We start from the raw sequence: 15,282 nt of genomic DNA on the forward strand, positions 1-15,282 counted from the left end.
ATGGACTGGTTGGATCGCCTTGCAGTGCAAGGGACTCTCAAGAGTCTTCTCCAACACCACAGTTCGAAAGCATTAATTCTTCAGTACTCAGCTTTCTTCACAGTCCAACTCTCACATCCATACATGACCACAGGAAAAACCATAGCCTTGACTAGATGGACCTTTGTTGGCAAAGTGATGTCTCTGCTTTTCAATATGCTGTCTAAGTTGGTCATAACTTTCCTTCGAAGGAGTAAGTGAAGTCACTCAGTCGTGTCCGAGTCTTTGCGACCCCATGGACTATAGCCCACCAGGCTCCTCCGTCCATGGATTTCTCTGGGCAAGAATACTGGAGTCGGTTGCCATTTCCTTCTCCAAGGAGTAAGCGTCTTTTAATTTCATGGCTGCAGTCACCATCTGCAGTGATTGTGGAGCCCCGAAAAATAAAGTCTGACACTGTTTCCACTGTTTCCCCATCTATTTCCCATGAAGTGATCGGACCAGATGCCATGATCTTAGTTTTCTGAACGTTGAGCTTTAAGCCAACTTTTTCACTCTCCTCTTTCACTTTCATCAAGAGGCTTTTTAGTTCCTCTTCACTTTCTGCCATAAGGGTGGTGTCATCTGCATATCTGAGGTTATTGATATTTCTCCCGGCAATCTTGATTCCAGCTTGTGCTTCTTCCAGCCCAGCATTTCTCATGATGTACTCTGCATATAAGTTAAATAAGCAGGGTGACAATATACAGCCTTGATGTACTCCTTTTCCTGTTTGGAACCAGTCTGTTGTTCCATGTCCACTTCTAACTGTTGCTTCCTGACCTGCATATAGGTTTCTCAAGAGGCAGGTCACGTGGTCTGGTATTCCCATCTCTTTCAGAATTTTCCACAGTTTATTGTGATCCACACAGTCAAAGGCTTTGGCATAGTCAATAAAGCAGAAATAGATGTTTTATCTGGAACTCTTTTGCTTTTTCGATGATCCACCGGATGTTGGCAATTTGATCTCTGGTTCCTCTGCCTTTTCTAAATCCAGCTTGAACATCTGGAAGTTCACGGTTCACATACTGCTGAAGCCTGGCTTGGAGAATTTTGAGCATTACTTTACTAGCGTGGGAGTGCAGTTGCGCGGTAGTTTGAGCATTCTTTGGCATTGCCTTTCTTTGGGATTGGAAAGAAAACTGACCTTTTCTACTCCTGTGGCCACTGCTGAGTTTTCCAAATTTGCTGGCATATTGAGTGCAGCACTTTCACAGCATCATCTTTTAGGATTTGAAATAGCTCAACTGGAATCTCATCACCTCCACTAGCTTTGTTTGTAGTGATGCTTTCTTGGGCCCACTTGACTTCACATTCCAGGATGTCTGGCTCTAGGTGAGTGAGCAGTTCTAATTCCCAAGAAGTTATGAAATAGTCAAAGAGACTGGAAAGTTTGAGAAAAGAGAGTTCGGTCCACATCCTTCGTCCATCTCTGGCTGCTCCCCTTGCAGGGAGGTTGGATGTCTCTTGGCATTGGCAGGTCAGTATAAACCCCCGACAAGGCTCCCCTTCTTGGGGCTGCCTTCAGTCATTACGAGGCACCTCGAAACAGCAGAAACAGAACCTCGAAACAGGGCTCCTCATTTGCTTCATGCAGGGCATGTCATTCATTCACACAAGCACACCATAGAGTCAGTAAAGTTCAGCAGAAAACGAGTTTGTTAGGGGAACAAAGAACCAGAGCTCCAAGCGTCCTTACGTTGTCTTGAAGAATCCTGGACGAGCCCTCAAGATGAAAGGTTATCACTGAGCCATGAAAGACACTGGGATTCTTGGCCTCCGGAAGAGAGGAATTCAATTTGGGGCCAGTGATGAGAGCTTTCGTGTAATTAAGTATAAAAGAGATAAAGATTCTGACATAGACATCAGAGGGGGACAGAAGGAGTGCCCCCTGCTAGTCTTTAGCCAGATGATATAAGCTACTAGCAATTTGCTAATTAGAGAAAGGAAATGTCTCGAAACTCAGAGAATGGCACCAGACCCCTTACCCACAACATGCATTTTGAGATAACACTGGCACAAGGTGAGTTGTCCTGAGCTGTAAAATGATTGACATGAGTCTTGAAGAAAGGCCCGGTTCCAAGCCAGTACGGTCTCATTAACATAGCTTAAGAGAACATTTGCATGAGTAAAGCATACTGGTTTGTCAAGTGGGTTCTGAGTCTTAGCGGAACCCACTTGAAGACAGAGTCTAGGGTAAATACATAGTTCATTAACATAGCTTAAGACAAACATTTCCTTAAGAAAAACCACATTGGTTAGCTCAAAGTTTGAGAAGAGTTAAGTTTAGGTGGAACCATGTATCATCATGGCAGCACAGAATTTTAAAAGAAACCTCTTTTTAAATGTGTATAGAGAAGGGGGGAAAAAAATCTAACACTTGTTTGTTTCCTCCTGCTTCTTTAGAGAGATAAAAAATGTCAAACACTTGCAGCCTGTTTCCTGTGTTTGGAGATCCCTGGCCTTGCTGTCTGTTACCATCTCACCTTCCCCTGCCTCCCACCCCACTGAATTATTTTGAAGTATCCCAAGTGCTGTATCTGAAAACAGTTAAGAATACTGTGTTTATTATAAATTTTTGTGAAGTGTTTTTTACTTGGCTTTTGGTATTTAAAATTACCTAGTGAAGTATTCATATAAGCAGTTATGAGATATATTTTACCTTCTTAAAATTAATATTTTTAATTGCAGGGAAAATTATAAAATCTGTTCCTGGAAAACTAATGAAAGAGGTAAATATGGGCATTCTATAAAATGATAGTTATAAGCATATTTAAATATTAGTAAATTTTAATTGGCTATGTGATACTGAAAATCATAATCTTGATTTTTTTATTTTTATACCATGGTTTCCACAGAAAGGTCAACATTTGGAACCTTTCATCATGAATTTCATTAATTCTTGTGAATCTCCAAAGCCTAAACCGAGTAAACCAGAACTGACCATTCTCAGCCCTACCTCAGAGAATAATAAGAAGGTACTATGCATAGTCGCAGAGAGCCATTAAGTTTGAAATTGTCCTACTTACAACTTTTCCATAGAGAATTCTTTGTTAGTGAAGTGGAGGGGACTGTATGCCTTTGTATGGAAATCAATTGTAAAGGATAAGGAGGGTATTGTAGGTAATTGCTTGGTTCTTTGCTTTAATGGGTAAATGTTTCTTAAGAATCTGTATTTGTCAGCTCCTACCGTTTCTCTTTTGGGGAAATTTTAAAGTGGTTTTCTTGTTGTAAATCACCAACTTCCAGGAATTAGGGAATTAATTTCTGTAATGTATTTATGGTATTATATAATTTTAATGACATAAAATATTTCATCCTTTCATTAAACATGCACTTTATTATGTGCCTGCTATTGGGTGCTAGGCACTGGGAATATAAAAATAAATTCTGAGGACTTCCCTGGCAGTCCAGTGCTTAAGACCGTGTTTTTTTTTGGTTTGTTTTTTCAGTTTTTAATTGGAGGATTGTGTTGGTTTCTACCAAATATCAACATGAATCAGCCATAGGTATACATATGTTCCCCCTCATCCTGAACCTCCCTTCCACCTTCCTTCCCATCTCACCTCTCTAGGTTATCACAAAGCACCTGATTTGAGCTCCCTGCATCAGACAGCAAATTTCCACTTGCTGTCTAATTAGACAGCCATGGTTTTAATGCGGGGGAACTAGGATCCCACAGTTGTGTGGCATGGCCAAAGAAAAAAGGAAAAACAGATAAATTTCCTGTCTGCAAGAAGCTCAGTTTAGTGCCAGAGTAGTACCCAGTATGGGGGATTCTGTGAGCTCAAAGAATAGCACCCTCTTCCTCAAGAGAACTTCTTTGGTTTATTACTGTAAAGGGTGTCTTTAATTTTTTTCACTTTATATGTTTATTGCTAATAAACAGAAATACAGTTGATTGTTGTGTATTGATTTTCAGTTCACAAGTCTTGCTAGACTTGTGTTAATTTTAGAGGTATATCTGTTAATTCTTTTAGATTTATGTATTCAAATGATGGCAGTTATGTTTCATTCATGACTAGGACCTGCTATACAAAGGAAGGGAGTGATTGCAGTGTTTCACCATTAAATAATACAGTGTAGTTCTTTTTGTAGATATCCTTTATGAAGTTTAGGAAAGTTACCTCCATGTTTGTGGGTACACTTAGCCTATAGTTTTTCTTTCTTATTGTATCCTCGTCAGGTTTTGGTATTAAAGTTATGTTAATTTTTCTTTATTTGCTGGTAGAGTGTTAGTTATTTAAATAGTGATAACTTGTTAATAGTCATCTGCTGCTGCTGCTGCTGCTGAGGCGCTTCAGTCGTGTCCGACTCTGTGTGACCCCATGGACGGCAGCCCACCAGGCTCCGCCGTCCCTGGAATTCTCCAGGCAAGAACACTGAAGTGGGTTGCCATTTCCTTCTCCAATGCGTGAAAAGTGAAAGTGAAGTCGCTCAGTCGTGTCCGACTCTATGTGACCCCATGGACTGCAGCCTTCCCATCCATGGGACTCTCCAGGCAAGAGTACTGGAGTGGGGTGCCAAGGCCTCAAGTTTTGTTTGTGGAAGTTTTTTTTTTTAACCAATATAATTTCCTTAATGATTATAATATTCTTCAGATGTATTATTTCATGAGTCAGATTTTGATAGGTTGTACTTTTTAATAAATTCTCCATCTTAGCTATGTTTGAAAAATTTTGGCCTTATGTTGTCAATAATATCCTCTTTTCATTTTCCTCTGACATCTGTGGTTGTGTCCCCTTTTATTCCTGGCATTGTCTTCTTTTCCTTCCCTTTCCTTTTTGCTTTTTTGACCCATCATACCAAAAACTGTCCATTTTATCGTTTTGTTTACCTTTTCTGACAGTTTTTTTTAGTTCCTTAGTATCTGCTCTTTGATTATTATTAATGATAGATCTTTTGGCATACTTTTGGTAGAGTAGGTAGGGCTAAGATTTAGTTGCATTTTATTATTTTGCTATGAGTAATTCTTCATATTTTTTTCATATACATTAGGTCTTTGATTATTTTGTCCAAATAAACTTAGCTTAAATCTTAACGTTCATCTGTAAGCATCCCTTAATTAAACAGTGATTTATAACCTTTAAATCACATTGGGATTAAAATCAGCTATTCCTAATGGTTTTTTTTTTTTTTTTCGGTTGTACTGGGCCTTCATTGCTGCGTGGGCTTTCTCTAGCTGTGGAGAGTGGAGGCTGCTCTCTCTAGATGTGGTGCTTGGGGTTCTCGTTGCTGTGCCTTCTCTCTCGTTGCAGAACGTGGGCTCTAGCGCGCCCCAGCGTCTAGAGCACTGCACGTCATTGTGGCACGCATGCTCAGTAGTGCAGCTCATGGGCTCTAGAGCCTGGACTCAGTAGTTGTGGTGCACGGGCTTAATTACCTGGTAGCATGTGGAATCTTTCCAGATGAGGGATCCAGCCCAACCCAGGGATTGACAGGCAGATTCTTAACCACTGGACCACCAGGGAAGTCCTGATGCTAATGGTTTTATGCATCTTTTTATGTTCATTTACTTCTTTTGATATAAAAAATTGAAGGGATTCTTTGTATGGATGATGAATTATCTGTTGCATCCAAAATGAAAGTAGATTTTTATTTAATATTTTGGCCCCCCAAAATATTGTGTTTTTTAATTGAATTTGGGGTATAAATGTGGCATTTAGGGGGCAAATCTAACCACTCCGGTATTATGGTTTCTTTCCTTTAATATTCTGCTTTGATTGGACAAAGTTTAAATGCCTTGCTCTGTAATTACTTTATCCTTAGTAATTATTATTAGCCTGTGTAATAAACTTTTTTTATTATTTCAACTTTTACTTTAGCTTTTTAATGATCTGTATAAGAATAATGCAAACCGTGCTGAGAATACAGAAAGAAGGCAAAATCAGAATTATTTTATGGAAATGATGACTGTAGAAGGAGTCTATGATTACCTGATGTATGTAGGTAAGATATCTGTGGTTACTGTTAAAACCCATGTTATATTTCTTCTGTGATGCGAATTAATGCTCTTGTGTATTGCTCCATTATATATTTTTTTAATTGAAGGCACTTTTTAAATTAAGAATTCAATATATAGACTATAATTAGTCTTGAACATATTAAAGTTATTAGTGTTTAAAAATAAAGTATTGACCATTTATATTTTTTGTATTGGAAAATGTTCAGGTATCTATTTACCTTAATGAAATGTTCTGTGTGATCCTTCTCAGGACAGGTGGTTTTCCAAGTTCCTGACTGGCTTCATCATCTCTTAATGGGAACTCGAATCCTCTTCAAAAACACCCTGGAAATGTATACTGATTACTATCTTCATTGTAAACTAGAGCAGCTCTTTCAGGAGCACCGTCTGGTTTCACTTATAACACTTCTCAGAGGTTTGTATTTCCTCATGTGTTTGTTTCATGTTTGAATACTCAATTTTTATTTAAGTTTAATTAGATCTCAAAGAGTGAGAAGCCTGGCCTTTCTTTGCTTTTATTAGTATTGCTACCATGAGGAAATACTTTGTATATAATAGGTGAAAATTCCTGCAAATGTTTCTTTTTTTAAAAAATTTTTAATTTTTTATAGATTCTTTTTTTAAGATTTATTTTATTCATTTATTTATGGCTGCTTAATAAGTGGAAACGGCTACCCACTCCATTGGGGTCAACTACACAATCCATGGGGTCGCAAAGAGTCGAACACAACTGAGCACTTAGGGCTGCTCTGGGTCTTCGTTGCTGCACTCGGGCTCTCTCTAGTTGCAGCGAGTGTGGGCTACTTCCTAGCGGTGGTGAGCTAGCTTCTCATTGCAGTGGTTTCTCTCGTTGCGGAGCACAGGCTCTAGAGCACAGGCTCAGTAGTTGTGACTCTCAGGTTTAGTTGTCCCTCAGCATATGGGATCTTCCCAAACCAGGGACTGAACTGTCCCCTACATTGGCAGGTGGCTTCTTTACTACTGAGCTACCAGGGAAGCCCTAATTTTTTATTTTTAATTGGAGGATAATTGCTTTACAATGTTGTGTTGGTTTCTGCCATATATCAACATGAATCAGCTATATGTATACACATGTCCCCTCTCTCTTGAACCCAGCAAATATTTTTTTGTCTCTTTTTAGATGCTGTATTTTGTGAAAACACTGAACCTCGCTCTCTTCAAGATAAGCAAAAACGAGCAAAGCAGACTTTTGAAGGAATGATGAACTACATTCCAGGTATAATATTTAAAAAGTAGTTTAATATAGATTAGTACTCTGGTGGTCACAATGTATAGTAATTATTGAGGCAATTTTTACTGTGAGTTTTTATTTTAGAAGTAGTTATAAGAACCAGTTAAAATTAACTCATTCATTAAATGGAATTTGGTTTTTATGTTAGCACTAAGAACTTTTAGATAAGGCTGTTTCTACTCACACAATAGTTGGATTCTTACAGTAACTTAGAATCAAACTCATGGTAGTGGTATGTCTGTGGAACAGCTGGAGTCCTGCTGTTCACTTCACCACGAGGAAGCTACATTAGTGTGTGTGAGTTAGAGGTCAGAATTCATTTATTCATCCAGAGCTTAATGAACACCTTCCATGTGCCAGGCACTTAGCACAGTGCAGGAGATATAAAAATTGTACTTGGGTAGCTCAGTGGCAACCCACCCCAGTGTTCTTGCCTGGAGAATCCCAGGGACGGCGGAGCCTGGTGGGCTGCCGTCTGTGAGGTCGCAGAGAGTTGGATATGACTGAAGCGGCGTAGCAGCAGCAGCAGCAGCTCAATCTGGCAGGAAAGATAGACACACAGACAAGATGTACCTGTGATAATAGAGGCTTATTTAGGTTATGCAGTATCTCAAAGGAGGAGGGTGAATCCCTCTCATAAAGGAGGTAGGCTTGAGTGAATGGTTAGTAACCTCTTACTGAGATGTGAATATAAGGAAAAAACATCAAGGGGTCAAAGCAGATGATACTTAATTTAGGTTTGAATGTGACAAGCCTAACTATACATTATTCAGGAGGCATTGTCTCGTAATCAATTAAATATCCAGGTTTTAGAATTGGAGAAGCGATGACGTAAGATGAGATCTGGGAGTCAGGTGTGAGTGGGTAATGCCCAGCAAGGAAATATAGAGTAAAAATTGAAGATGTCTTAGAGAATTCTCATCATTGAAAAATGAGTCTCGGAATGGTCCTGTTTAATTTTGAAGACAATTTCTGTCCCCAGTCTGAATGTAAACGTGAATCACAGCTATTTTTGAATGAATCTTCTGTAGGTATATAATGAAGTCATTTCTTCCTTCTTTTGTAATGTAATATAGTGACCTTCTATATTGTAATATAGCATTCATGGTCTTAACTGTCTTAGTTTTAATATTTATAAACATGGAAAGCCAGTGAATATAATAATTGTAATTTTGCCCAGCCATGAATTTGAGTCACATCTGCTTCAAGACTTCCGTTTGGAAAGGGGTGATTTAGCTAGTGAGGAAGCATAGCATGCCTTTCTGCTCTCCTCTACTCATTTCCTCCTTAGTGATTCTTGAAGAATCTGAAAGGATCGTCTGTTTTTGTCCATGATGCTTCATGCATATTAATTGGGAAATTCTGTGTAGTATTGGTGAATTAGGGGATTCACAAAGATGCATTATGGCCCATCTCTCTTGAAAAATATCAAGGATCTACTGAACTTCCTATAAATTGAATTTTGCCTCTCAGGGTTAGATTTACCCTGTAAAAGCAAACATAAAATGAAGATTTTCCTTGAACAACATTAAGTGTTTCATTATGATTGGAGGGGAAAGGACAAATATTTGAGCACCTTGTTTACTTAAGAATAAGTTTCTTTTCCTGCTTGGAGGAAACCATTCAGCACAGATTTTAATAAGGACTGACTGTGGTACCAGGAGTGGTATGTGACAGCTGTGTAGTCAAACATGAATTAGAACTTTTGGGAGCAAACTTGTGTTTAAACAGTTTCGCAAAAGATTGTTCTGTAAGATAGTTACTAGTAATTTTGCAAAAAGTACAGAAAGAAATTGGTCATATTCACTGAAGAGAGTCTCTGTTCACCATAAAATTAAATTAGTTAAATTTTAAAAAACATTAACATATTCAAACATGAAAACATGAAGAGTGAAAAGTAGAAGTGATCCTGTCCCCCCTGTGCAGAAGTAGCGGTATGCTCCAACTGGTGTTAATCCTGACAGAGTTTCTTTGTATCTCTGTATATATATGCACAAGTATATGTACCTAGTGTTTTATTTTATTTTACTTGAATGGGATAATAAAATATGTATTGTTTCCCAACTGTCTTTTATCCTTTAATAGTATAAGCAGATTTCTTTACGGTAACATTCCTAATAGTATAAGCAGATTTCTTTACGGTAACATTCCTAATAGTATAAGCAGATTTCTTTACGGTAACATTCCTAACATTTGTGTGTTGTGAATCTTTAAATTCAGGACTCATGATACTGCATTTCTCAACTTGACCACAGAGCCCTTTTTTCCAAGAGCTTCTTACTGAAGCACTGATTTAGGAAATGCTGACTTACAAGTTTTTACATAATACCTGGGGGAAAGGGTAGAGATTTTGCCTTATGATCCAGTAAATGATGAGTCACTTTATAATATAAAATTGTTTCACATGTGGCTTTCTTGTTTAGATTTGATAGTCAAGTGTATTGGTGAAGAAGCCAAGTATGAAAGCATCAGACTTCTTTTTGATGGTTTACAGCAGCCAGTTCTCAACAAGCAGGTAAAATTCATTAAAGCAGACTGACTCGTGTCAGCTTGGTTTAGTGAATGACACTGTAGCGTGTCTGGTATATTAACTGTGAAGTGATACTTTGCTAAATGAAGGCAATGTAATTCAAACATGCGGATGGAATAAAAGTGTCTTTAACTGCAATTAACATTTTACTGCTTATCAGTTCAGTTCAGTCACTGAGTTGTGTCCAACTCCTTGTGACCCCATGGACTGCAGCACACCAGGCCTCCCTGTCCATCACCAATTACCGGAGTCTACTAAAACTCATGTCCATTTAGACGGTGATGCCATCCAACCATCTCATCCTCCGCTATCCCCTCCTTCTCCCACCTTCAATCTTTCCCAGCATCAGGGTCTTTTTCAGTGAGTCAGTTCTTCGCATCAGGTGGCCAAAGTATTGGAGTTTCAGCTTCAGCATCAGTCCTTCCAATGAATATTTAGGACTGATTTCCTTTAGCATGGACTAGTTGGATCTCCTTGCAGTCCAAGGGACTCTCAAGAGTCTTCTCCAACACCACAGTTCAAAAGCATCAATTCTTCGGCACTTAGCTTTCTTTATAGTCCAGCTCTCACATCCATACATGACCATTGGAAAAACCATAGCCTTGACAAGACGGACCTTTGTTGGCAAAGTAATGTCTCTGCTTTTTAATATGCTGTTTAGGTTGGTCATAACTTTCCTTCCAAGGAGCAAGCATCTTTTAATTTCATGGCTGCAGTCACCATCTGCAGTGATTTTGGAGCCCCCAAAAGTAAAGTCTGTCACTGTTTCCACTGTCTCCCCATCTATTTGCTATGAAGTGATGGGACTGGATGCCATGATCTTAGTTTTCTGAATGTTGAGTTTTAAGCTAACTTTTTCACTCTCCTCTTTTACTTTCATCACGGGGCTCTTTAGTTCCTCTTCACTTTCTGCCATAAGGGTGGTGTCATGTGCATATCTGAGGTTATTGATATTTCTCCCGGCAATCTTGATTCCAGCCCAGCATTTGACATGATGTACTCTGCATAGAAGTTAAATAAGCAGAGTGACACTGTATAGCCTTGACATAATCCTTTCCCTATTTGGAACCAGTCTGTTGTTTCATGTCCAGTTCTAACTGTTGATTCTTTACCTGCATACAGGTTTCTTAAGAGGTGGGTCAGGTGGTCAGGTATTCCCATCTCTTTAAGAATTTTCCACACTTTGTTGTGATCCACACAGTCATAGGCTTTAGCATAGTCAATAAAGCAGAAATAGATGTTTTTCTGGAACTCTCTTGCTTTTTCAGTGATCCAACGGATGTTGGCAATTTGATCTCTGGTTCCTCTGCCTTTTCTAAATCCAGCTTGAACATCTGGAAGTTCATGGTTCACATACTGTTGAAGCCTGGCTTGGAGAATTTTGAGCATTACTTTGCTAGTGTGTGAGATGAGTGCAATTGTGCAGTAATTTGAGCATTCTTTGGCATTGACTTTCTTTGGGATTGGAATGAAAACTGACCTTTTCCAGTCCTGTGGCCACTGCTGAGTTTTCCACATTTGCTGGCATACTGAGTGCAGCACTTTCACAGCATCATCTTTTAGGATTTGAAATAGCTCCACTAGCTTCCATCCCCTCCACTAGCTTTGTTCGTAGTTATGCTTCCTAAGGCCCACTTGACTTCACATTCCACAATGTCTGGCTCTAGGTGAGTGATTACACCATCGTGATTATCTGGATCATGAAGATCATTTTTGTAGTTCTTCTGTGTATTCTTGCCACATCTTCTTAATATCTTCTGCTTCTGTTAGATCCCTACCATTTCTGTCCTTTATTGAGCCCATCTTTGCATGAAATGTTCCCTTGGTATCTCTAATTTTTTTGAAGAGATCTCTAGTCTTTCCCATTCTATTGTTTTCCTCTATTTCTTTGCATTGATCACCGAGGAAGGCTTTCTTATCTCTCCTTGCTGTTCTGCATTCTCTGCAGAGAATGCAGAACTCTGCATTCAAATGGGTATATCTTTCCTTTTCTCCTTTGCCTTTAGTCTCACATATTCTGTTGAGAGCTTAACACAGTTAAAATTTTGTATCAGGCTTGTTTCTTTAAAATTGTTGTTATATACAAAATATTTAACATAAAATAAATTACAAGGCATAGTAATAAAATGTAAACATGTGAAAACATATCTATCTAAAACTCATCCTAAAAATAGAACATTATGGATCTTGTTGAAACTGCTTTTGTGTTTTTTTTTTTTTTGGTCTAATTCCTTAAAATCTTTTTTTTTGCATTTTAGCTGACTTACGTTTTATTGGACATTGTGATACAAGAACTGTTTCCAGAGCTCAATAAGGTAACTGAAAAGCAGCAGCACTTTATTTATGTTTTTAATGGTGTACTGACATTTTTTTAGGAACATAATAATTAAGGAAATCCTTGTGCTCATTTTGAAAATGAACAACCTTAACAAATAGCTCTTTGTATTTTCTTCATTCAACACGCTTAAACATAGAATGGATTTGGGGATGTACAAACTGAATAGGCCCTGCCTTGGCTCCCCCTCTTCCTGATTCCAGTCAGATGGGGTGTACACCCTGTAGAGCCTCACCAGAGGCAGGTGTGAGTGCACATGCTGTCTCTAGGATGGGCCAAGCTCTGCAGGCTGTCATGTGCACACTGAATGCTGTGTGAGCATTTTTAAAGCAGTTGGCGCTTATGTGAAGCCAAGAACACAAAATGAATGGGAGTTGGAGGATGGTGATACTATTATTACCTTGAATCCTATAGATTTTGAGTTTTGAGCATTGCTTTTTTACCTTTTTTATTTTTTTTTTGACTAATCGCTTTGGTCAGATGAAATAACTAATTCAGGGTTGTGATACAGCAGTGAGATGTTAGTTTTATAGAGGGAACTAGATTTGGACTATTTACCTATTGAATACAAGTTTTCAAGTTATAGCAGTATTCAGTGTGTATTAAAACAGGGTGGCAATTACAGACATTTTGTGTTCAAGTTACATAGGAATCAGTACCTGGAAATACCAGCTCTCTGTTTGAGACTTTATGAGGTCTATCACGTGCTTTTTTCTCCTTTCTAAAATGTAAATATTATCTGTGTCATATGCCAGCTAATTTCTTGCGGGTTTTAACACACACACATATATATATATGTTTTAGGTTAGAATTTTAATACATTGGAACTGTTAGGCAATTCACAAATGAATTCTTGTTTGTTTTTTCTCTTCTATTAAATAGATTTATTTTTACTTTAGGTACAAAAGGAAGTTACATCTGTGACGTCCTGGATATAAACATTTGGATTTGGGATAGAATAACCAGTTGAAATGTTTGCTGTGCTAGTGTAGTATATATGTACTGTTTTTTCTTTTACTTTTGTATATTCTTGTATATATCATGTAATTCAGCGTCTGAAGTTTTGATTTTGTTGTTTTAATAAAGACTAACAAATTTAATAATGGTGAAAACTGATTGGGTCTCATAGCCTTTCATTTTACATTTCTTCTCCAAATTTTCTTAGATCTATGTCAATTGTTATTGCTGTTTTTTAAAGAGATGATTCATAATCTTCTTGGGGCAAATCAGTTGGGCTGATAACTTTGAAAGTATTGTATCACTTTGAAAATGATTATTTTTAGTGTAGAGATCTGATTTGCTGTCTTATTTGGAGTTAATAAATTTTAGCAGATTTATTCCATTCCCCCTTTTCATTTTTCTGTGTAGTTAACTGTGTGTCTGTAAAGAAGACATACTTTATGAGTTTTTCATAACAAATAAGGGACTTCTAACTCTTCCTAGATGATTGACAGCTTATATGTAGTCCTTTTGCATGTGAAAACTGAGTACTTACAGACATTTGTGATTGTGTGGTTGCAACTGCATTTCACTGAACATCTGTAACTATAATCCAAAAGCTTATATAAACAGTTTAGTCAAGTGGATTTTTAGTTTATGTTGTCTCTCCAAAGGAAAGGTATGAATTAACTGTATTCTTTGGGGAAAGTTAAATAGTTATTTTTAAAGGTTCAACATTTAGAGTTCTGCTTATAATTTCTCTTCATGCTGTGATTTTCTCCCTGAATCATATTTGTCTTTCGAGATCAGGCACTTTGGTTATTGGCTGTAGTGTACATTCAGAGTATATTTATTGAGTTTCAGCCATGTATCAAGTGCTGATAATGTGGGGACTCTAAATATAATTTGGAAAGTGAAACCAGTTGAATGATACTGTTCAGTTATTTTTTTCCCAGTTTTGAAAAATGGTCTATAGATACTATAAAATTTTTAAAAGGCTTTGCCAGTATTTCTATTATCTTTTTAATTGCTTAAAAATTCTAAACTGTGTATGAGTTTCTGTGCATCAAGTGCTTTTAACCAAGCCTTCAACATTTTACTTACTTCTCAGGGACAGGTGGGAAATTAATCAAGCTAACTCTTCACATTTAAATCCATAGCATTTTGGCTGGAAAAATAAAATATTTACAGCCCTTTTATGCCATTCTTACCTGCTTTCTTATAAATTGTGATATTTTGTTTATTTAGATGAGAAAAAATTCTTATGAGTATATCAAACAACCTAGGCTTACTCTGATAAAATACCATAAATGGGGTGACTTAACAGAATTTTATTTCTCACAGTTCTGGAGGCTGGTAAGTCCAAGATCAAGGTGCCCAAAAAGTACATTTCATTCTGGGACCTCTTCCTTTGGTCTGTAGATGACTGCCTTTTTTCCCTGTGTACTCACATGACCTCTGTGTGTGGCCGTGTAGAAGAAAGAAAGAGATCTTTCACTCTCTTCTTCTTTTCTTCTTATAAGTCCCCGAATGCTCTTAGGTTAAGCCCATGACCTCATTTAACCTTAATTACCTCCTAAAGGCATCATCTCCACATATAATCATATTGGGGTTTAGGGTTTTAACATGGGAATTTTAGAAGGACACATTTAAATCCATAGCAGTGGGTGAGCTCTATTTAAAGAAAATGTAATGTACAAAAATCTATAAATACAAAGTCATCTGCATAATAAAAGAGAAAGGAACTGGATGCATTCCCCATTGGCCAGGCATTTTATATCACATTTCACCATCCAGTAACTGTGAGATGGTATTATTCCTCTCTTGTTATTTATATTGAAGCTAGAGAGAGTTGGAATTTGAAGTTGAAGTTGGAATTCAAGCAGATCCGTCTCTAGTCTTGTACTCTTGACAGTGTTGCCCCATGAAAGGAGCCTTTATTTCCAAAAGTGATTACTTGAGATTCCTTTAATGGTCCCCTGGTGCATTTCAGATATTTTATTTTGCACTTTCCTTTCTATCCATCTTTATGTATGTCTTATACTGCATGAGTTTTACATTTTGAAATGTGTTTAGAGAAATAACTCTGGTTGTGTAGGTAAATTAAATAGATGAGAAGACACTGAAATTTATAAAGGACATTATGTCTGTGTTACAATCATTAAGCTATAGATATCAGAAGATTCTGAGAAATGGTTGAAACACTTAAATTATCATTTATTGGGACTTCCCTGGTGGTCCAC

At 37.6% G+C, this 15,282-nt stretch overlaps 1 protein-coding gene across 7 annotated transcripts in view; it reads left to right on the plus strand.

Moving 5' to 3' along the window:
* SNX14 (sorting nexin 14) overlaps nucleotides 1-13,216 on the plus strand; it is an 84,246-nt gene extending 71,030 nt beyond the window's left edge. For 6 of the 7 annotated variants that reach the window (XM_027551458.1, XM_027551456.1, XM_027551453.1 and 3 more), the window contains 8 exons: nucleotides 2,710-2,750; nucleotides 2,877-2,996; nucleotides 5,844-5,967; nucleotides 6,234-6,398; nucleotides 7,125-7,220; nucleotides 9,659-9,750; nucleotides 12,024-12,080; nucleotides 13,000-13,216. In XM_027551458.1, the coding sequence (XP_027407259.1) occupies nucleotides 2,710-2,750; nucleotides 2,877-2,996; nucleotides 5,844-5,967; nucleotides 6,234-6,398; nucleotides 7,125-7,220; nucleotides 9,659-9,750; nucleotides 12,024-12,080; nucleotides 13,000-13,038 (734 nt within the window). In that variant the 3' untranslated portion in view covers nucleotides 13,039-13,216. The remainder of the gene's footprint in view (nucleotides 1-2,709; nucleotides 2,751-2,876; nucleotides 2,997-5,843; nucleotides 5,968-6,233; nucleotides 6,399-7,124; nucleotides 7,221-9,658; nucleotides 9,751-12,023; nucleotides 12,081-12,999) is intronic. The other variant, XR_003512632.1, reaches the window with a different exon arrangement.
* The last annotated feature ends 2,066 nt before the right edge of the window (nucleotides 13,217-15,282 follow it).

This window comes from Bos indicus x Bos taurus, chromosome 9 (assembly GCF_003369695.1).
Source record: "Bos indicus x Bos taurus breed Angus x Brahman F1 hybrid chromosome 9, Bos_hybrid_MaternalHap_v2.0, whole genome shotgun sequence".
NCBI lineage: Eukaryota > Metazoa > Chordata > Mammalia > Artiodactyla > Bovidae > Bos > Bos indicus x Bos taurus.